The sequence below is a fragment of the Chironomus tepperi genome, unplaced genomic scaffold, assembly GCF_022539635.2.
Source record: "Chironomus tepperi strain 1889 unplaced genomic scaffold, CSIRO-AGI_Ctep_v1 contig_298, whole genome shotgun sequence".
In the NCBI taxonomy this organism is placed as follows: Eukaryota; Metazoa; Arthropoda; class Insecta; order Diptera; family Chironomidae; genus Chironomus; species Chironomus tepperi.
In genome coordinates this window covers 2,052,358-2,074,322 of record NW_027226420.1, presented here as the reverse complement: position 1 = coordinate 2,074,322, position 21,965 = coordinate 2,052,358, and the positions used below count along the sequence as shown (strand labels likewise).

The following is a 21,965-nucleotide window of genomic DNA, read 5'->3' as shown; positions in this document are numbered from 1 at the left end:
AACAGTTACTATCCTACAAAAATGCTTAATTAATCAATGCAATATTTTAGTTTATTTCATGGAACCTTTCATAAAAATTTCTTGAGAATACATTTAGTCACTAACATTGCCCGAATTATTATCTTCTTCGTCTTTCTCTGCCTCGCCTGTAAATGAATGATTCTTTAACTTTTTAATCCATGTCTGCATTGGCTTCTCTTTTAATTCTGTGTTAATTATTGTCGATAGAATGTTCTTATGATAAAACTCTTCAACCAATGGATCTTCTTCCTTAAATTCTAATAATTCATGCATGCCATCATTTCCATACTTCTTATTGTATCGTTCATAATGCACTTTTTCAAGAACTAATCCTAATCCTGGCGCTTGTGGGATATTCATCCTTTCTTTTTCCATAGCATGAGGAATTGTAAAAGATTCAGCATATCCTTTCATAATAGCAATAACAAGACCAACCATTCGACGAATTTGATGCATCATAAATGACTGACCTTTTACTGTTATCTTAGCAAACTCAACTTCAGAGTTATCAGGAATAAAAGGCGGTGGACATTCCAACTTCATCATATACCGGCGACAAGAAGGATCATTCGGTTCCTTACGAATTGTAAAATTGTGATAGTTCTTAGTTCCTTCATAAAGATTTAAAATTTTGTTCAATTCCTCATGTCGTTCGGCTGGCAAACGATATGTATTCTCATCATATTCCTCATCATGCTTTGTTAATGCATACGTTGGAAGTGTATATGAATAAGTTCTTGCATCGCAAGTCGATTTTGAATTGAATCCTTTTGTCACACGTTTAACGGCGAATATTTTGATGTCACTTGGAAGATCCTTGTTGATTGCATCAATGTCGTAAGTTTCAGCTGAATAAAAATAACTGTTAGTTAGAAATGAACAATGATAATTATAGTAACTTACGCATTTTCAAGGAAACAACTTGACGACATGCAGATACTCCTTTGTCAGTACGAGCAGCTCGTTGAAACTGGAGTTGTTGAGGTGTTTGAAAACCTGAGCAAAATAGATACAATTATTACTTCTCATATTGATCCATAAGCATCACCATAACATACCTAAATCATTAATCCATTTATGTTTCAACATCGCTTTCAGCAGTTCCTCTTCGATAGTCTCTATTCCGAGGTTCCTTTGCATGCCGCAATAATTTACACCAGAATATCCCAATAAGACAAGAGCCTTTCTGCGTTTAATACGTTCACCGCCTGATTCCTCCAATCTCAGTCTTTTGGCTTCTTCCGTTTCGTCATGTTCCCATTTCCTTCTTTTTGATCTGCCATCATACTTTTCCTTTTTAGCCTTAAATCTATCCTGCTTTCTTGTTTTCAAGTCATCAATTCGTTCTTCCATTGCCTTTTCCATTCTTTTGGAAAAGCTAAGCTGGATTTGATTTAAACTTGCTGGATATGAATGAAATAACTTTTTAAGCACACTACCTGAAATTGACGTGGATTGTTAGCTAGTTTGATTGAGAAAGTATCTAGTTAACTTACAGTTTTGAACTATTCTAAATTGATTTAATTTAAAAAGCATTTAAATTTTTCGAAAAATATTTTTTTTTGTTGACTTTAAGCGAAGGTCCATGTGAATCAGGGCTGCTCAACCTTTATAACTGTCGAAATATTACCTTCAATGAAGCGTTGTAAGTCTTTAAATGCTATGGTTTATACTTGATTTCCTTTATAGCTTACAGCTTAATAAGTCTAATAATGATGTTGGATATAAAACACGAAAATCAGCCAAAAGTATGCTTGACTAAAATAATTCGAGAAGCCCTGGACAAAAATCCACAAAAATGATGTGATTCGGTAATTTTTTCATGATTTCAAATTTCAAACGACCGGTTAAAAACTTTATCAGTCACAACTTTAGCTGAAGATCAAATTTTATTCAAGATGAATGTGTTTTTAAAGAAACAAATTATTTTATTCATTGGAAATTTACTTATTTCCTCTATTATATGTGACGGTAAGTTGATTATATCAAAAAGTCTATTAATTTTAATACAAAATTTTCCATTTGAAAAGAAACATTGGAACTTTCGTGCACATCAAGTGAAGACTGCAAATCATACGAGAACAAGTTCATATATAGTGAATGTGTGAATAAAGAATGTGTTTGTCAAAATAGGAAGGATAAAAACTGGATAGAATGTTCACCGAGAGTTTCAAGCGTTAGCAATCAATCAATTAAGTCACCATTCTGTACTACACCAAATACCGAATTTAAAAATGGGTTATGTAGAACTAAAAATGTTCATTTAGGAAAGTCATGCGAAGAATCTTTGCAATGTCGACGAAATGATTTGAATTCGCAATGTATCAATGATATCTGTATGTGTAAAAAGCATTTTATTGAAGTTGAAAATGTCTGCAGATCCATTGTTAAAGATGATCAATGCACAAAAAATGAACAATGTCCTGAAAATGCTGAATGTCAGAAGGAACTCTGTGTTTGCAAAAAGGAATTCATCGGTTCTTCAAACTATACTGTAAGTATAATTCAAGTTTGGTGATCTCAACTGGATTAATCTTATCAAACTTCTTTAGGAATGCCTTCCATTCCGCTCATACAAAGAACCCTGTGTTGAGACTCCGCAATGTATTATGGCGATGGGATTTGGTTCAGCTTGTAAAAATGGCACATGTTTATGTAGTCATAATTTTACAATAAATAAGATAGACGGAGAAGAAAAGATTTCATGCCGTAAAAATGCCTTAGTTGGAGATGTATGTGCTTCTGAATCAGACTGCTTTAGTGATAACCTCAACCTGTATTGCGTTGACAATGTTTGTACATGCAAAATGGGACCCGATGATAAATCACAATGTGAAAGAACAGAATCTACTATAATATCAATAGAATCAGGTGCTGCTTCAATCAAAGGTTTTAATTTGTTGTCAATTGTTATAATTTTTTCAATTTTGTTTGCTGTGTAAATTAAATTGTCTTTAAGGTAAAAGTTCCATTAGATATTAAATAAATTAATGCACAATTTATGCCTTGTTAATGTGAAATATATAGTTTTATTAAGGGATTAATATTTATAATATTTTTGAGTACATTATGTGATTAAATGAAGCATAACATGTAATAATATTGATAAAATAATTTAATTCAATGCAGTTGATGTGAGAACTGCAACTCCACGTTCATAGAAGCTGTGTGGATCTTGTCCATGACAAATTGACAAATCTACTGTAAACAGAAGTTCTGATCTTGTAGAATTCAAGTAAACAGGCAATGTCAACTTTCCAGAATTAGCATTTTCAGATGTAATTCGAATCCATCTCAATAGAGTCAATGGAAGATCCATCATAATCGTGGATGTAAGAAGCAATTGATTATTTTTGCATTGAGCTCCTTGCAATTTCAATCCAACAACTCCGAAGCTACTGTCCTTATATTGTCCACCATCAGTTTCGGTTGTAATTGTAACATCAAGCATCAGTTCTTCCAATGGCCAGCTATTTGCTTGAGCGATGCATTGACGTGTAGCTGTGATGTAAGCTTCAGGATTGAAAAGTCCTCCAAGCCAAACTGGGAAGCTTTGAAGTTCTTTAGCGCCAGCTTGTGATACCAAACTTGATACTTTTTGCAATTGTTGGACACGCTGAGAGAAATCTGTGATCCATTGAATAACTGTGCAACCTGTTGATTGGGAAAAAAAGATTTAAAATGTGAACGTCTTTTTAAAATTTGAATGTTCTAAAACCATACAAATTTCATCTGAATTTGTATGGTTTTGAATTTTTGAACATTAAATGTCCGTTAAAATAATTTTCAACAGCTTACCAATCGGAACTGTGTATCGTCTCCAGCTCTTGGGTAATATTCCTCGAACCAATTCACTCAACATCTGACGATGGTAATTAGTTTGTTTCTTCTCGCCTTGACAAATAAACAAGACATCTTGCAAGTCACTGACAACAGTTTGTAATAATTTAGCACCAGACGATACTTCACGTTCAAAGTAGCGATAAAGTGGATCTTTAATATTCTCAACAGTTCTTCTTAATGTATTTAAGCTCTTTGGCAATAATTCAAGCCAAGTTAGAGCACTATTGTGTAGAACTTTCATCCATGATGGTCTTCCGTCTTCTTGAGCCTTCAATGAACTTGCACCAGATTTATCAAGCAACTCATCTTGTTGTGTGCTGTATGCTAACTCATCATCATCTTCAAGTTGTTGCATTTTCAATAATTTACTGATCAAATCAGTTCCGCGAGTTGTAAGCAATACCTTTTCGGCATTATTAGGCAAACCAAGCCATGATGGTGTTTGACGATCAGCAAGTGCTTCAATCCATTTCAAGAAATGATCACGACGAGTTCCGTCAGGCATTGTAATATGTCTTTGACCATTTGATGCATCAACATTTGCAACTAATGCAAAATCAGCTTCAAAACTGTGTGCTGTAAACAGTTTTGATAAGAATGACGACAATAAGCGTTGGTCAAAGTCGTTGTCGATCTTTCCTCCATAAATTGATTGAGACAACAATGTAACGAGTGCATCCCAAGGCACTTTTTCTGGTGGTAAATTAGTTCTTCCCATAGCAGTTGAATCAATCCATGTATCCAAAGTGTCACAAGCAACACGCAAATCTGATTCATTGAATTCGTATTTCTTTGCCCAACCTAGTGGGACATAACGCAATCTTTCTTGAACGATTGCATGGAACCAAGCCAATAAGAAATACAATCGTGCTCTTTCACTTGGTGCCTTCATCATTCGACTTGCTGGAACTGTCGAGAATGTTCTCAATAGATTTGCACGGATACCCGGTGGTGGTTCAAAGACGACTGTGAAAAGAATTAAAAAATAACGGTCACAAAATATTTGAAAAATTTATCAGGCAGAACAGTGTCAACTTACAGATTCGTCCATAACGCAGAAGATTGACTGGAACTTTAGGATTAATTTCCATAGTCAAGAACAAACGGAATCCAGGATGTGATTGAATCGAGTGCAATTTCTTCTCCAATTGAACAAGCCATTGTGGTGCCAAATGAACATTCTTAAGAATAACCCATTTTCCAGTTTTGCATGCCATATTAATAGCACGATCTGCCTGATTGAAACCTTCAGCAGAACCAATAGCAATGCTCGAAATTTGCTTATTCAATTCAGCAGCCAAATCATCAACTCTTCCGCTAGCATCAAAACCTGTAACGCTACACAAAAGTGCTGGTGTATTAGAATTAAGTTGTTGCTCAACACAAGAACCAAAGTCCAATTCTACTTCAGCAAGTGGCATAAAGTCTTCACCCATTACAGCCGATACAAATATATGTGATGCAGCAACAACTCGATCAGGTCTAAATGCTTGGATCAACAAAAGTTGATGAAGTGCACTAGATATTGGCGATAATGCTTTGCTCTCATCCCACAATTGAGGAACATTCAGTTCAGGTGATCCTTGTTGCAGCCATGCTACTAATTCAGGCATACTGACAATCTTATCAATCAATTTACGGAATATTGGCAAACGTGTCGATAATCTTGTAATTGATTCTAATTGTTCATTTGAGACACCATCAATTTGTTGACTTTCAGTTGTTGTGATTAATCCTTCCTTATTTCTCAAGAAGAAGTTGAATTCTTGATCCAAATTGGGTTCTGAAGTTCCCTTCAAGTGAATACGACACAATAAAATTGCAAATGTAAGACGATCATTATGCAACATTCCTCTAGCGACTCTTTCATAGACAACCGAGAACAAATGATTTGTGATGATTGACAGACGTTCTGTAAATTCAGTTTTTCCTTCCAATCGACTATTGTTATACAAAACAGTCGAGAATATATCCAAGAACATTTTGAGTGAATATTGATAAAGGAAGTGAATTTGATTGAGAGAATCCATTGTGAAATAAATGTTACTGCATGCCTGTGATAATGGCATGTATTGCTGTGAAACAGTCTCAATTTCAGCAATAACTTTGTCAGTTTCTTGAACCTTCTGTTCAATATCAGCAGCTTCCTTTTTGAGTGTTTCCAAAGTTGTAATGACGGAATCGTCATCCAAAATCTTTCCTTTCGAGTCATTCAATGCCTGCAAAAGACTCTTTTCTAATTGTCTGAGTCTCAATCTGAATTCTCCTTGCAATTTCATCAAATCTGACCGTTTCTGATCAATATCAGGACGTTCAGCCTTTAATACTTGATTCAAACATTGCGATTGAAGTGAACTTCTTGTGACTGTAAAGTTGACAAATGTCACACGAGAGCAAATGTCAGGTGGAAATTCGACAGTTGGATCTCTTGTTGACAAGAAGATGACAAATGATGGTGACAAATCAATATCTTGATCTCCTAAAGTGATCAACACACGACCACCAGTTCTTCTCAATTCTCTGTTCAGCACTGGATTCAAAATTGGATCATAATTTTCGACATCCTGAACGAGAAGTGGATTTCCGAAACGTAAAGCAGATTCCAAATTCTTACGGAATGAATCATCCAAGAAACTTGTCTTTGTAATCTTACGATCCTTAAACTCATTCATGATGAAATCAGTTGCTTGACCTGAAGGATCAATAATGAGTGGATATCTATTGAATCGTTTCAGCATAATAGCATTTTCAGTGCAAAGCTCATCAGATGGCAATGAATTTGCTTGCCAGCGTAGTCTTTCATCTGGATTCGAAAGATATTCAGTAAGTGCAATATCAGCGCGATATTGAATGTTTGCAGATGTCAAATGTTGACTCCATGTTGAGAACAAATTGCTTCTGTAATGTTGATCGAAGTATCCACCATATGCAATAAAGGCAGCTGATAATAAAGTATCTCCAATAATTGTTGACATTTGTGACTTGAATGTTTCACTTGTTGCTTCCCATCTTTCTCTTTCGATGACCAAACTCTTCAATAAAGCAATTGATCTGTCGACTTTAGCCTGAACGTTCTCCAAATCAGCCTTAATAGCCTGTGCTTGAGAAATGAGTTGAGCATATTCTTCCTTATATGCGCCAATAGATTGTTCCAATTGTGCGACTAAATCTTTGACTTCTTGTCCATGCTTGATATTAAGGTCTGCTTGTCTTTCCAATGAACTCAATTCATCGCGAAGTGGCTCAACACGCTTCAACATATCAGCATACTCGACCTGATTTTAATGAAATTGATATTTATTTAGGGACATTTGGAATAATAGTACTCGATCTTACCTGAGCAATAGCCCATTTAACCATAGGTCCACAAGCCATAGAAGCTCTGTTGACTTTCTCAAAGTTGTAGTCTGGATTGCTCAAATATCGATTCTTCATCTTTTCACGAACATCGTCACTAATTATTTAATATCATCAAAGAAAAGAATCATACATTAGGATATTATCAAGGAACAGATTATTTAGGGGTAGTTGAAAGCATTAACGAGGTATTAAAATAGTTTAGTAAAACAGGAAATAAACATGGAAAGCAAATTAAAACATTTAACATTCAATTAAGTAAGTAAATTTGTCTCACGATATCCTTTTTCTTTCAGTTAGATAAAGCGAGAGGAAGATATTTATGGAAAGGTCAATTCATCGTCAAATCAAGTCATGATAAAAAAAAATAAAAACAAAACAAAAATAAAAGCCACACTCAAGTTCGGTCATGCTTACGTGATATCTTCAGTGCTAAAGTTAGACACAATAGAGTTAATGAAATTTTCGCGCATAATAACAGCACGAATTGATTTCCAGTCAGAAGCATTTTCGCCCAACAGTAGACATATTGATTCCAGTGCTAATTTAACAATCGCTGGTGGATTTGCCATCGAACGAACTTCAACAAGATGCTGTTTCTTAATGGACTTTACAGCTTTAAAAAGAAAGATTATGTTTTTTTGTTTTGTGGTTAATTAAGCATTAATTGATTAGTATTTTTCAAGACATTCATGATTCAAGTGAATAGAATTAAATTTTGAAACTCAGTTTGTTGCAGCCAGTTTAAAGCCAAAAGGGATCTTCATAATAGCCATGGACAAAAACCGTTACAGATTTTTAGTACAAAATTTGAATTTATAACGGAAAAATTTTAAAATGTTCTTAGTACTAAAAATTCTGGTACTCTGTTCATAACTATTAAGGATCTGTATCTATCCACTCTTTAAAGTTGATGATATTTTCGTATTTACAAGAAGCATGTCACATCACAAAATTATATATTTTAAGGATATTAGTAAATGTATTTTTATATTTTTATGTAGATATATTTATGGAAAGTAGAGATAGCGCCCAATATATATAGTTATAAAGTTATGCATATATAGAAAAATCATTTGGTTCATTTACGTAATTCTTTGAGTGTCAAAGTTGACAATATTTGATATAAAAGAGTCCTTAACAAGAACGCCACGAATTTGCTTCCAATCGACAGCATTTTCTCCCAATAATAAACATATTGATTCGCACGCTAATTTAACAACTTGTGGTGGATTCGCCATAGAGCGAACTTCGGCTAATTGCTTCTTCTTTATACCACTGACAGCTAATAATTTATATAGTATAATTTAACATGGATTTTAGATAATAAAAAATGTGATTCTTATCGTTCAAAATTTCTATTCCTAGATTAGACAAAATAAAGAAATTCTTAACATAAAAATTGACAACGAGGAGCTTACCTTGCTGTGCATCAATAACAGCTGGTTCTACTAAAGCCAAATCAGCCATAACTGACTTTCTCTTTTCCTCAATTTTAACAGTCTGTTCAGCCAATTGTTGTTGAATTTCTTGTGACTGAACTTTCTTCTTTTCAGCTTCTTGTTGATCCTTGAACATTTGCTTCAATTTTGAGTTAGCAGCATCGTTCTTCTGTTGCAATTCTTCCTTCTTAACAGCAAGTGATTTCTGTAAATCCTCTACTTGTTCGACAGTTTCAGCAATCTTATTTAAACCAACATTAAGATGCAATTGTTGTTCCTCTAAATCACTTCTCTTTTCACCATACAACTTGACAAAGTGATGAATAAAGTCGAGGAAGTGACGTGGTGTGATTGCCATTGTTCGTGATCCTCTCTTTGTCAAACGTGAATTAGCACGATGAAGAGTTTGATGGACATAGACACATGAATTAATGACAGCATCACGATGTGATGGATTAGCTGGAACTAATGGGCAGACTGATGGGAAGAAGTCTGGAATCATCCAGTTATTTCTCTCAAGATCCATACGTAAAGTAAATTCTTTAGCAACTTGGAATAATGCAGAATCAGACCAATCACCGAACCAATTAAGGACACATCGATTGAATAAAGCAGGTGATGTAGCTGCACGATCTTTAAGTCCATCTGTACTTGGATTCATTGTAAAGACAACATGAAGATTTTTCATAACTTGTTGAGTAAACCATTTATACAATTCATCAACTGAATCTAACATTAAGCCTTCACGTTGTGCTCCTTCCTTACATTGTGTCATTAATGTTGTAAATTCATCTCCTTCAAATAATCCAGGAACTTCACCGTTAGCAAGTAAAGTGTTCATTCTTTCCAAAAATCCAGATTCCAACACATTTGATTCATCAAGAATGAAGCATATCTTCTCATCTTTACATCCAGATCTTCTCAAAACCGTTCTCAAATCTTCATCAAAGTCATTTCCAGTATATTTATTATGCACTTTGATTTGGAACATACTTAATCCATTCATCCATGCTACAAACTTGCTGAGAGTTGTCTTTCCAGCTCCAGATACTCCAATAAGAAGTAAATGTCCTTGTGGTTGTCTGAAGATTCGATCAATTCTCAAAACATGCTCTAAGACTTCATCGAAAAGTACCAATGGAACGTCCAATTCTTCTTCATAGAAGACCTTCAAACGTGCCTTAACATAATCTCTCAATTCTTGACGATTAACAGGAACATAGTCCTTTGATAACCAATTTGAGTACAAAATTGGTCTTTCTAATGCCTTTTCACGATCAATTGATGGGAAGTGCTTCATAGCAACAATATCAATATTCTCATTTGTCCAACGTCTTTCAGATTCTTCAACAAGACGATCTTGGAACAATCTTAATGCTTCATGTGCCCACAATCGAACTAATCCTTCGATTGGCAAATTATCAAGTGGACGAATAGCTTCACAAATACCACGAACCCATCTAGTCATTTCACGAGGAGAATAAACATAATGTGGCTGCATATCTTGTGTAAAACGGTCTTGAGATGCTAAATAGAAATCGACCATTGCATTTGTTAATGGCTCAGCATATCCTCTCAAGCTTGGCATCATTCTTAACATTGCTCTTGAGAATGTTCCATAAATTTGCTTCAATGAAGTCTCACCAGGATAATCGACATAAATAATTGGAACATGACGTAAGAAACGATGTGATAATGGCTTACGACCAGGATCTGTTGGAGGATTACAAGCACCAACAAATTGAATTCTTTCAAGCATAACAAAGCTTTGATCTGATGCACGATAAAATCCTTTATGTTCAACAAGTTGTCTTAAGAATGAAATTACTCTCTGAGTACCATATGAATCCATGTCTGGTAAATTAATTTCATCGCAGAACAAGACAAGCCATTTTCCAATTTGAACTGGAGCTAAAATAACGCCATTTGGAGTCTTTCTATATTCACAATAATGATCGAATGTTTTCAATAAAAGCTCTGGAGTTGTTGCAGATGAGAAGTTAAGACCAACAACTTCCATATCAGGAAGAGCACGTAAAGCTGAGAATAATGTCATAGTTTTACCACTTCCAGGAGGTCCACAAAGTACCAATGGCTTATGTTCAGCAAGCCATGTATAAAGAAGCGATTCGTGACGAACAGTATCCAATGTAGGTACAACAACATCTGGTGCTGCAACTTTATGAGTTTCGACTTCAATGACTGGAACCTTATTTGACCATGGTGCCCAATCTCCTTGAATTGTAACTTCATAATCAATAATTGGATGTCCACTTTGTGATGGTGGCAATGGAATTGTTGTAACTGATCTTATGAAATCGCCCATATCAATTCGTGCCTTTAATTTAGCATCACCAGTTAATGACCATAAAACTGAATAAAGCAAATGTTTTGGAATATATTGTTCCAATCTTTCGTAAGGAAGTGGAAAATCTGGATGTTGTTGATTATAAGTCAAAACATTACGAATTCCTTGATTGAGCATCGAGAAGAGTGAGCCAAGTGCACGTAAGCGAGTGAAATCCATAATATGCTCTTGTGTCAATGCATATTCTAAGCAACGAACAACTAAACCATCAGCTGAGAAGAATGGATGTAAAAGTGCAGCAATTTCTCTCTGTGTTTGTAATGCTGGCGATAATTCTTCTTCTTTTTCTTGATTTCCTTTTGATGCTGGCTGAATGAAGCTATCATCTTCACCTTCTTCTAATGGAATACTTCTTATACGTGCGAAATAGTTTTCAAATACCATTTCCGTACTCAATACATCCTCACTAAACCAGACCATACCACAACGTGATACTGTAGCCAATGTTGCATATTTCAAGTCTTGAACTTCAAACATAACACGAACATTTGGTGGCAATGATAAACGTTCACCATTTGGCAATGTCAACAATTTATTGTCATCCAATACAGAGTTCAAGTTTTCAACCCATTCTGGATCTACATCACCGTCAAAGATGATCCATTGACGTTTATTGATTTCTCCACGAACATTATCAATGATTTTTCTGTTGACAAAAATAACAATAATTTATAATTTAAGTCAGCATTATAAAAATTCGAATTCATACCTTAAAATGTGAGTAAAGAGACCATCAGTCCATTCACGAGTATTTGGATCTAAAACACCATAAAGTGTTTCCTTTGAGATAGCTTTTGGATCAATAACGTGAGCAACACCTTCAATGCCTTCATATCGTTCTAATGCTTTCAATAAAACCTTCCAAGCTGTAGATTTTCCACTTCCGCTTGGTCCAACCATCATCAAACCATGAGAAATGACAGATACTTGATACAATTGGAGAACCTGTTGATTATTTCAGTCAAAAATAAAATAAAATGATATTAGATATGGTTTTGATAAAAGTAAGTAGCGTCTAGCATCAAACAACACTCTAAAAAAGCGACAGAAGTTGATCAGAACTTACTTTCGACAACCACGTGTCACCAAATCCCTTAATTATTGTTAGTTTTGATAGTTAAATTAAGAGTTTAAATGTTAATTAAATTAAAAATAAAGGGAAGTCTAATAAAAAAGTAAAAATCCCTACCTTTTCCATCCAATGAGCTCCTTGTTCATCATTTTCACCAGTAACAAGATATTCTTCAGCACAAACTTTCTTAATTTCATCCTTCAATCCCTTCATTTCAGCTCTGGTATATCCAACATTCGGGAATACATCATTAAGCAATGAGAACAACAATGGAATATCCTCAGCGACCAATTTTGGAACCATTGTCTCACAAACTGATTGAATTAAAATTTCTTGTTCTGGAAGATTTTCAGCAATTGTTCCTTCATCGATATTTTCTTGTCCACTTTGACGCATATTTTCTTTAATCTTCATAATACGATCTCGCTTGACATTACCAGCTGATACCAAAACAGATTTCAATGCTCTCAATCCGAAATCATAATGTGATTGATTACTCAACTGCTCGTCACAAAGTTTAAAGAATGGAACGATTTTACAAGCTAATTTTTCAGCTGTTCTGAATCCTTGTGAGAACAACATAACTTCAGCAATCAATTGACGATCAGGTGTTGTCATAGCCAATGAACGGAAGAGTTTCTTCAAGTTATCAGGCAAATTTGATCGACCAGCATATCCAGGATTCATAGTGATGAATATAGCCATATCAGGACTTACACGAACTTGTTTTCCAACCAATTCAACGGAAATTGTTCCTTTAGTTTCAATTTGCGACTTGAGTGCTTCTTGAATTGTTTGAATTTGCTGAGAACAAGCAGATAGCATTCTTTCTTCCAATCTATTGAACTCATCAAAGCATCCCCAAGCACCAACTTGACACAAACCAACGAAAATTCTTCCCATAGCTTGGAAATCGAATGTCTCATCGCAATTGAATACAAGCACAAATCTTCCAAGTTGGTTTCCAAGAGCTTTCACACTCTCAGTTTTGCCAGTACCAGCAGGTCTGCGTAAGGGAAAGTAAAAATAAATTATTTTTATAATTAATGTATCAATTTAAGGACATACCCGAATGGTGATCCTCCAAGACGAGCTTCCAAAGCTTGAGTCATAGTTAGATAACAACGATCAGTAAGTGGAGTTTGGACTAAACGATCTTGAACTCCAAGATACTCGAATCCATAAAAGAATCGTGCATTTGCCATATGAATTGTCAATTGTTCAAGAACTTCCGTTTGTCTCGGATCAAAATAGAATCTCATTTCTGTCAGCCAGTGGAACGACTTGGGATTATTGACACCAGCTGTAATCAAACGTCTTGTGACTGTACGTTTATGGACAAATTCATTGATCAAATGTTCCAATTTCTTTCGTCTCAATGGAGGTTGTTCCTGCAATACAGAATCAGCTAAGACATTAAGTGTTGATTCTACATTTGAAAGAACACGATTTAATGGATTCTTTCCAGATGAATCTTGTGCTTGTTGCAATGCACTTTCAACATCTTCAGACCACAAAATTTGTGCAGCTAAAACAACAATTTGTGCTTGATATTTGTCGCACCATTCCATGAATTTTTGTGGATCAATTTGTCCTTCCTTAAATTGCTTGATGTCTGACACTGCCTGTGCCAAATAAGATGCTAAAGTGAATCGCATTTCCTTTTCAACCATTGTAAGCCATTCGTTAATTTTTGGATGATCGACAGTCGATACTGGTCGAATAAATTGAACTTCTTCTCCTTCACGTGAAGCAATTCCAAGAATAACATTAGAATCTTCATTCAAAATGATGGAAGCAATGCCAGCAAACATTTTCTTGAAATGTTTTTGCAGACGAGCAACATTCTTGCTGTTTCCGATAATTTCCAACAAATCTTCATCACCAACGAAATAGAATCTTGGGAATGATGTACGTTCTCTTTCCAAATATTCACCAAGCGCTTTCTGGATCTTTCCAAGTAAATCAGCAAGACGTTCAAGACTTCTTTGAACAGCTGGGATGTTTAAGACATCCATAACTTTTGGTGATTTTGCAACTTTCTTCATTAATCCCAAAAATTCAGAACTAATGCTTTGGAAGCGACCAGTTTCAACTGGCAATAATGTCTTAATATCAGCAGATCCACTGAAAATTCCTTCCAAATAGACCCAACGACGTTGAACATCAATCCAGACATCAAACAATGAGTTAATGCGGTTTAATTTCTCTTCCCATGTTAATGCTTCCTCTTCGAAAACTTTATAGTATGGTGACAATTTCATTGCAGCTACTGAATTAATATGTTCCTTGATTTTATTGAACAAATCATCCCATCCTCTAATAATACGACATTTATTTTGATAATTAATCAAATCAAGTTCATAATTTTGCCATGATTCTCTGACTTGTTTCAAGAACTCTTCTAATGCCATTTCTCCTTGAGCGACCAAGATGATATCCTTAACAATGGTTTCATTTTTCAATAAATTAACATCCCAAACTTGACCGAGAGTTAAATCAGATAGATTCCAGCTGACACGAAGTTGTTTTGTCAATTGTTTCCAATGACGTTCCTTTAATGCATCAGATTTAAGCTCAACAATAAGCAAGTTGACCTTAATGTAGCTTTGCAATAATTTCTTGACATATTCGAATGATTCGTACATTCTCAAACGAGCTGGCAATTCCTTCAATTGATTCATCATAGCTTCCAAACTTTGACGCAATTTTCTTGGCTGTACAGACAACCATGGCTTTTCACGTGTCTCATCAATTTGTGACCAAATCTTTGCCAATTCACTCCAAACTCCTCTCAAGTCTTGTAATTCTTCCAAGACAACGCTCATTCTTTCAGAACTATTATTCGGTATAGCTGATTCTTGCAATTCAAGAGCTTCTTTTGCCTTTGCGACATTATCTCGTTCTTCCTTCAAACGTGAGAATTTTGATTCAAAGATTTGCAATTGTTGTAATGCATCATCAGGTCTTGTTCGTCCTGCTGTTGGCTTATTCTTCTCCCAATCATTCAAGAAATCAACAGTACGCGATTCAACTGCCTTATCTTCAGCAACAATCTTAGATTGAAGACTTGCAACTTGTGTTTGAATAGCTGAATCTTTGCGCTTCATGATTTCATTGAATGCTGACCATTCTCCTTCTATATTATCAACATGCAACCAATTTGTTGGAAATTGGAATCTTTGTCGTTCCAAAATACGTTGAGCTTCACGATAAACTTCGACTTGTTTGTCCCATACAAGCATTTCCTTCTTTAATGACTGAACATATGTAATGAATGTTACTGCATCGGATGTACTTGCAGCTTCAATCGACTGTTGTTCTAAATCAGTACGAGATTTTGATACTTTTGAATGGAAAGTTCCCATTTCATTGCTCAACAATGATCCAAATTTGCTGAGTGCTTCCTTATGCCATGCATCATATTTCAATGTAACTTTAGCTTGAACTTTAGCATAATCAATGATAATTGGTCCATAAGCACGACGAGTATCGCTTGTATCAAATGTTGTTCTTGATTTCTTGATGTCATTTAAGCATTTAATCCATAAATTAATGTCTTCTCCCAATCGTCCATACAACATATCGCTTTGCAAATCCCACAATGACTGATAACGAAGCCATTCATCAACATAAGCACGAACTTCAGTCATTTTGCTGTCAATTGCATCATAACTTGATTCTAATGGCTCAGATCCAGCTGGTAATTTTGTCAATAAATTCCTATACGTCTGAGAAACTGGTTTATCAAGTCCAACTTGATAACGTGAACTTTGCAAGCGAGTTTGAGATGTAACAATTGCTTGCCATGCGAAAAGCTGCTGCATAATTTGGAAGCGAGCTTCTTCAATTGATGGAAATAGATACATTTGTTGATTCGTAATTCTGATCTCATGAATTGCATTGTGAATTTGTGGATCTCCGCCAGATTTCTGGAATTAAATTAAATATTAATAAGAGGGTCCTCGATATAAATAACTCAAACTTACAATAGTTGGCTGAGCAGGTGCATCAGTATCCATAGATAAATCAACATCCTTCTTATGTCCAGCTAATGCGTCAGTCCATGCTTGAATTCCAGCTTGCAAGCGAGCAGCTAATTTCTTTTCAACTTCTTCGTCTAATCGTTGAACCCAAATATGCAAATTTGAGTATTGTCTCAAGCTGAGTTCGTCGACAGCATGTTGGATCTTTGATAAAATGTCTGCAAATGTCGCTGCAGAATATGGACATGTTTCCAAAGATCTAACATCAACATCCAATTGTTCCTCAACAACCAATAAATCTTCAACCTTTTCTTGGAAAGTGGTGACTGCTTCCGACAAGCGTTGAACATATGTGTCAAGCTTATAGCTCTCCCAAACAAGTGCAATTCCTTCAGAGACGAGATTTAGGACGTCTTTGCGAAGTTGAGCTACTAAAGGAACAATGCTTGCGCGATCTTCGATCTAAATAAGGAAAATAAGTAATTGACATCGATAATTATTAAATAGAAAAATGGAACTAAGCCTAAAAACTTCCATAATCAGCGTGGAAGTTTAAAATGTTAACAATCTACAGGAATGAATAAATTAAATTATAAAAGGTCCTTTTCGTCTAAGTTAGCTAACCTGAAATACTGAATTTTGTGCATTTGTCCTATTTAGAAGCTGCATGTAAAAAGTTACGAAAATGATTTCAAAAGAAATATTTTAGTAAGATCAAAAGTTAACTACATCGAGAACTACAAAATTTACTATAATTAAGTGAGGAAATTAACTCGTGATAGGATTTAATGAATTGTGCGGTTAATAACTATCTACAAAATAATGCTTAATAATATTTACCTTGTCTAAAGTTCTTTCGTAAGTACGGACACTTTCAATTAAGGAAATAGCAAATGGATAGATTTGATTTGCTTGATGTGCCTTATTGACAATTGCTAAAGGAACTCTGAAACCCAAGCTCTTCAAGTTTCGTACTTCCTTATACAATGTAATGATCTCCGGCAAGAAATTTACTTTCAGCTTCAAAGTATTTCCACTTCTCATTCGAGATCTGAAAATTATAAAATATTAACGTATTTTTAAAATTTGAACTTTAAAGCCATACAAATTCAGTGTTTCAAAACCATACAAACACATACCTTGCACTCTCGATAAGGAAAATTCGGCCAGTTATTCCATAATTTCTTTCCTGAACTTTACGAGCCCAATCATGGAATAATTCATTAGTCGACAATTTAGCACGGAAGCTGTCACCATCAGCTTTCAACTTTTGACCTTCAATATGCGATTCCCATCCTTTTCCTAAAACATCTTCAACACGCTTCAAATACATCGTCAATTGATTGTCGATTTGACGAGCCCAAATTATAGAACCAGCAACAGGTGGTAAATCACGAACTACAGACAACTGACAGCTTTTGCTTTGAGGATATTGGACCTTGAATTTTTCATGCAATGCCTCAATATCGTCTTTTACACGCTGAATCAACTGAGTTTGATATTCACGAATAGCACCACGAATATGTGGACGAACGAAAAGAGCATTGAATCTTGAAAAGATTCTGAACATTTCGTTTGCATTCTTTGCTGTTCCTAATTGATCACGTAAGTGTGCTGTTATGCGAGTTTCGACTCGATCAATTCTGTCCTCATATCCTAAAATAAATTAATAGTTAAATAAGGAATGCAAATTAAAATAAATAAACTTACGCTTGACAGCAGCATCATATGCTTCAGATCCTTCCTTTGAAATGTCCAAACAATCGACTTCCTTGACATTTTCATAAGCTAAATTAACTTCTTCAATTGGATTTGCATCAGATGGTTCCAATGATGGTTGTTTGCTTTCAATTGGAATATCTGCAATAGCTTGTTGTCGTGCTGGACGTAAAACACGAACAATGACAGTTCTAAGTTGTTCATGTTGACGACGGAACTTTCTCATATGCTCCATACGTTGTTGTAACTTCTTATGGGCTGGATTAACACGCCAAACCATTTTAAGATGTTCATCACGCTTCTTCTTAACAATGTCTCTCAAAAGGCCTTGAAGCTTTTCATATTCATCGTCCCAGCAACAGAAAATCTCAAAGCATTGATTCATAACACGTTCAAATTCATCGAATGGAATATGCATTAAACGTCTAGTTCCCAGAACTTTTAATAATTGAGTGCTCAGATCTCTTGATATTGCCTCAATCAAACGCAATGCACGTTGAATTGGATACTTAGTATTACGAATCTTGCGAAGATGTCCAAAAATTAATTGAACAGTTGAACGAATGCGATCTAATTCAGTAGCTGACAAAAGATCATTGATGGGAAAATCTTTCATTAATGGATTATAGTCAGCAACCATAGCTAAAGCTTGCTTTAAGCCAGTATCAGTATCAAATGAAACTGTTGCATGAAAGCGTTTGCCGTGCTTTAAAATATCCAAAGTTAATGCAACTTCTAAAGATTCACGCTTTTCTTGGATACGATATAATGCTCGTTCTAAATTAAGCCAGAAAGAAATTTCCTGTAAAGCAGTTCCTGATGAAGGATCACGATCTAATTTAGTAACTTTTTGGATTTCCTTAATCCAACGATTAACTCCATTTTGAAGTTGATTTAAGAATGTAGAATCATCAACTTTATCTCCAAAATCACCAACTTTTGCTTTACGTCCTTCATCAGCACATCGCTTGATTGTAGATTGAACAACTTGATGAATTGGTAAAGTTATTTCAGGAATATCAATGTTTTGTTGAAGATGTAATAATCCCATTTCCAATTCAGCCAATTTCTTCTCAACTGATGGTGCCATTTTATCTCCATCACGATCAGCTCTTCCAGACTCCTTAACATAGCTCTTAAAGTAAGGAGAAAGAGTCTTGCTGATGAAAGAATGAAGAGTTTCATATGGAGATCCTTCCGAGAAATTAATTAAGCGCAATTGAGAATGAATAGACTTCTCTGCTTCAATAACTGCTGCTCTCTTGATGCATACAAGCGATTGATATCGAGGATTAGTAAAATGAACTTCATTACTGATGTAATATTGAGAAGATTCCTTTTCTTCTTCGCCTTCTTGCGACTGATCGTCTTCTAAAAAATGTAAACAGTCGAAAAAAATGTCTGTTAGAGAAAATGTCTGAATGTCAAGGTTGTCGAGTTCAATGACCTACTTATGTATGAGTATGTCTAGCACAAAAAATATATTTTGTGCCTAAATTTCTAATTTTATCAAAAATGTATTAAAATTTATTGATTTTTTTCAACGGCATAGCACTAATACAATATCCGCAAGCGGTATTTGGCACATGACTCAAATATTGATTTTTTTCATTCGAGACTTGTCTGATGACTCATCAAATGAAGTCATTTTTTTTTTCGCAAAAGTGAAAAATTTAAATTTAATCACTTTACCTTTGTTTGATGACTTCTGGATGTACAAAGTTTGGACTTGTGGATCAGAAAGAAACTTTTTAATGCATTCCTGATTGGCTTTGTTCTCGTCTAGAGCCTCTTCCAACTTTGAAGAATTAAATTCTTCGTCATCAAAAAACAGATTTACACATTTTCGCAAATAATTGGAAAATGCCTTATAATCCACGATCGAGACGTTTTGCTGTTGATTATCAATCGATTGATCGATAGTTTCCAATGAATCGCCCATCGTAAATATGTCTACGATAGGCCTTTTTTAATATTTTTATATTTTTCCACTCAGTAATTGCAAAATTAGAAATTTTCAGTAGGGCGAGTTCGTGAATTGTAGGATATTCAGCATGTTCAAAAGTGCTGTGTTACTTGAAAGTCATAGAAGCATTTTTAGCATAAAGATTACTTTTTATTGGACAATAGCATGTTGCCGGTCTATAAACTATTTAATTAAGCAACAGGCTTTAATTAATTGAAGCAAAAAACCGGCTTAATTATACGTTAATTAACCGATATTTTTCAAAAAGACAGTAGGACAAATTTAGGACATTTACATTTCTCAAAAGTATGCTATGCAGGGGAAAATCAACTGTTTGTAAAATTTAAGCTAACAATAAATTCCGAATTTGCAAAATTTAATTTTAAAATAATTAAAAAATCATGGACGAGTCCGCTAAATTACGAATGAACCTAGTTGCCATTCAAAAGGTCGATCCGTATGCAAAGGAGATAGTGGATTCATGTTCACATGTTGCATATTACAAGTATGTTTCCAATGAATGGCAAAAAACAGAAATAGAAGGTAGGAAAATTCGTTTAAAAATAGCATAAATAATCATTTTATTATTTTACAGGAGCATTCTTTATCTATTCACGTGTTGCTGAGCCATTTCAAAGTATTTTTATCAATAATCGATTAAGTACAACATCATTAGTCGAACCTGTTACGAAAACAATCGAATTGCAGTCTAATCCTCCATTTTTACTGTATCGTAATGTAAGATCAGCAATATCAGGATTTTGGTTTTATGAAAAACAAGACTGTGTACGCATTTATGGTGTATTGGAAAAGTTAACAAGAAAAACCAATCCTAATAATAGTGAACAGCAAGATGATAAATCGAAACAAACACCAGTGGATCCAGAAAAACAACAACAACAAAATCAACATAATGGAACAAATAATGAAAATAAGCGAGATGTAGATATTTTTTCTATGCTTAGCAAGGCTCAAGCTGAATTTACTAACTCTGGAACGACGCCGACAATAAATGTCGAACAGAAATTCGCTGAAATGAATATTAATAAGGCACATCATGTTCCACAACATCAGCCATTAATGAAGCAAATGTCAAATGTTATGCCTGATATCACTTCTCCAAATGTCGTGAGCTTTTTTGCCGCTGCGCAGCAGCCTACAAATGGAATGATTCCAATTATCGATTCAAAGCAAGGAGGTCCCCAATTCCTTGGATCTTCTAATTGCATCCCAATCAATCAACCACCAATGACTGTTGATCAATTAGAAAAACAACATCGTGTGACATCCAAATCTCCCAGAGCAGGCAAGTATCCTCAATGTTATCCAAATTATTCATTTTATCTAAAGTTTGATTCCTTTACAGACCAAAATCTTTTGAATAATTTACTTCAGCCATCATCATCTCCACAACCGATGAATTTATTACAACAACCTGGAATGACAAGCAATATGCAAGCACAAAAGCCGACTTTAATCACTCCAGTGATGTTTCAAGCATCAAATATTGAAGATAAAGCTATTTTAAACGCTCAACAATCAAATAATATTCAAGGAATGTCAAATAACATACGTTTGGAACCATTGACGCAAAATCAATTAATGCAAGCATTGAATTATCTCTTAGAGAATGACCCGGAATTTATTCGGAAAATCCATGAAGCTTATGTCAAGTCCTTCAACAAAATTATCACTCTTTAAATCTGTTCTCATTGTTTCCCACTCTATAAGATGAATATTTGTATATCTCAAAACTCTTTGATTTGCATAATAACGTCATGCATTATATTTATTAAAATGATGCTTGATATTCTTTTTTAAACTGCTGTATCTTAAAGAATGACATGAAAATAATAAAGTAGCGTTCAGTCAACAAACTTTTATGTCTATTTTATTTTATTCTATTCCTAGAAATGACATACGGACAAAAAATAGAACCTTTAGCAGTTGGACAAAATCTAGTCTGAAATTTGGACTAGCTGCTTCATTTTACTGCTGATTTTCAATCAGTTAGGACCAAAAAACGTGGTAAACAACAAAAGAAAGCATGACATCGAGAGATCCAAAAGAACCTTTCGATTCGTTTTATTACTGGAACAATCAGCAAGAATTCCCTCAAGTGCATTCAAGTCAAAGGTGCCCGAATAGAGATCCTTTTGGAAAGGACAGGAAGGAAGCTGAAACAGTTGAA

The 21,965-nt window shown here is 34.8% G+C and overlaps 4 protein-coding genes across 11 annotated transcripts; 2 read left to right on the top strand and 2 right to left on the bottom strand.

Annotated features, from left to right (window-relative positions):
* Positions 1–29: 29 nt before the first annotated feature.
* Positions 30–1,628, bottom strand: Pus1 (Pseudouridine synthase 1). Its single transcript, XM_070642559.1, has 4 exons — positions 1,518–1,628; positions 1,080–1,460; positions 925–1,017; positions 30–869 (listed from the first exon to the last, which is right to left on the bottom strand). Exons 1-4 carry the CDS (start codon positions 1,555–1,557, stop codon positions 94–96), a joined length of 1,290 nt encoding a protein of 429 aa, XP_070498660.1. The 5' UTR covers positions 1,558–1,628; the 3' UTR covers positions 30–93.
* Positions 1,629–1,913: 285 nt separating this feature from the next.
* On the top strand, positions 1,914–3,034 carry LOC139092442 (prion-like-(Q/N-rich) domain-bearing protein 25). Its single transcript, XM_070642848.1, has 3 exons — positions 1,914–1,992; positions 2,052–2,515; positions 2,574–3,034. The coding sequence occupies exons 1-3, from the start codon at positions 1,920–1,922 to the stop codon at positions 2,961–2,963; spliced, it is 927 nt and encodes a 308-aa protein (XP_070498949.1). The 5' UTR covers positions 1,914–1,919; the 3' UTR covers positions 2,964–3,034.
* Positions 3,020–19,822, bottom strand: Dhc64C (dynein heavy chain, cytoplasmic). 8 transcript variants are annotated; one of them, XM_070642837.1, is made up of 16 exons: positions 19,501–19,822; positions 17,800–19,179; positions 17,229–17,745; positions 16,930–17,140; positions 16,714–16,752; positions 16,093–16,551; positions 13,172–16,035; positions 12,221–13,109; positions 12,098–12,124; positions 11,741–11,976; positions 8,643–11,677; positions 8,311–8,506; positions 7,201–7,318; positions 4,904–7,139; positions 3,820–4,830; positions 3,020–3,675 (listed from the first exon to the last, which is right to left on the bottom strand). In XM_070642837.1, the coding sequence occupies exons 1-16, from the start codon at positions 19,748–19,750 to the stop codon at positions 3,137–3,139; spliced, it is 14,007 nt and encodes a 4,668-aa protein (XP_070498938.1). In that variant the 5' UTR covers positions 19,751–19,822; the 3' UTR covers positions 3,020–3,136. The 8 variants fall into 8 exon arrangements, with proteins under 8 accessions (XP_070498938.1, XP_070498937.1, XP_070498940.1 ...); XM_070642836.1 differs by lacking the exon at positions 8,311–8,506 and adding an exon at positions 7,639–7,837; XM_070642839.1 differs by lacking the exon at positions 12,098–12,124.
* A 296-nt stretch (positions 19,823–20,118) lies between these two features.
* On the top strand, positions 20,119–21,651 carry LOC139092194 (mRNA-decapping enzyme 1A-like). Its single transcript, XM_070642521.1, has 3 exons — positions 20,119–20,317; positions 20,370–21,080; positions 21,141–21,651. Exons 1-3 carry the CDS (start codon positions 20,176–20,178, stop codon positions 21,473–21,475), a joined length of 1,188 nt encoding a protein of 395 aa, XP_070498622.1. The 5' UTR covers positions 20,119–20,175; the 3' UTR covers positions 21,476–21,651.
* The last annotated feature ends 314 nt before the right edge of the window (positions 21,652–21,965 follow it).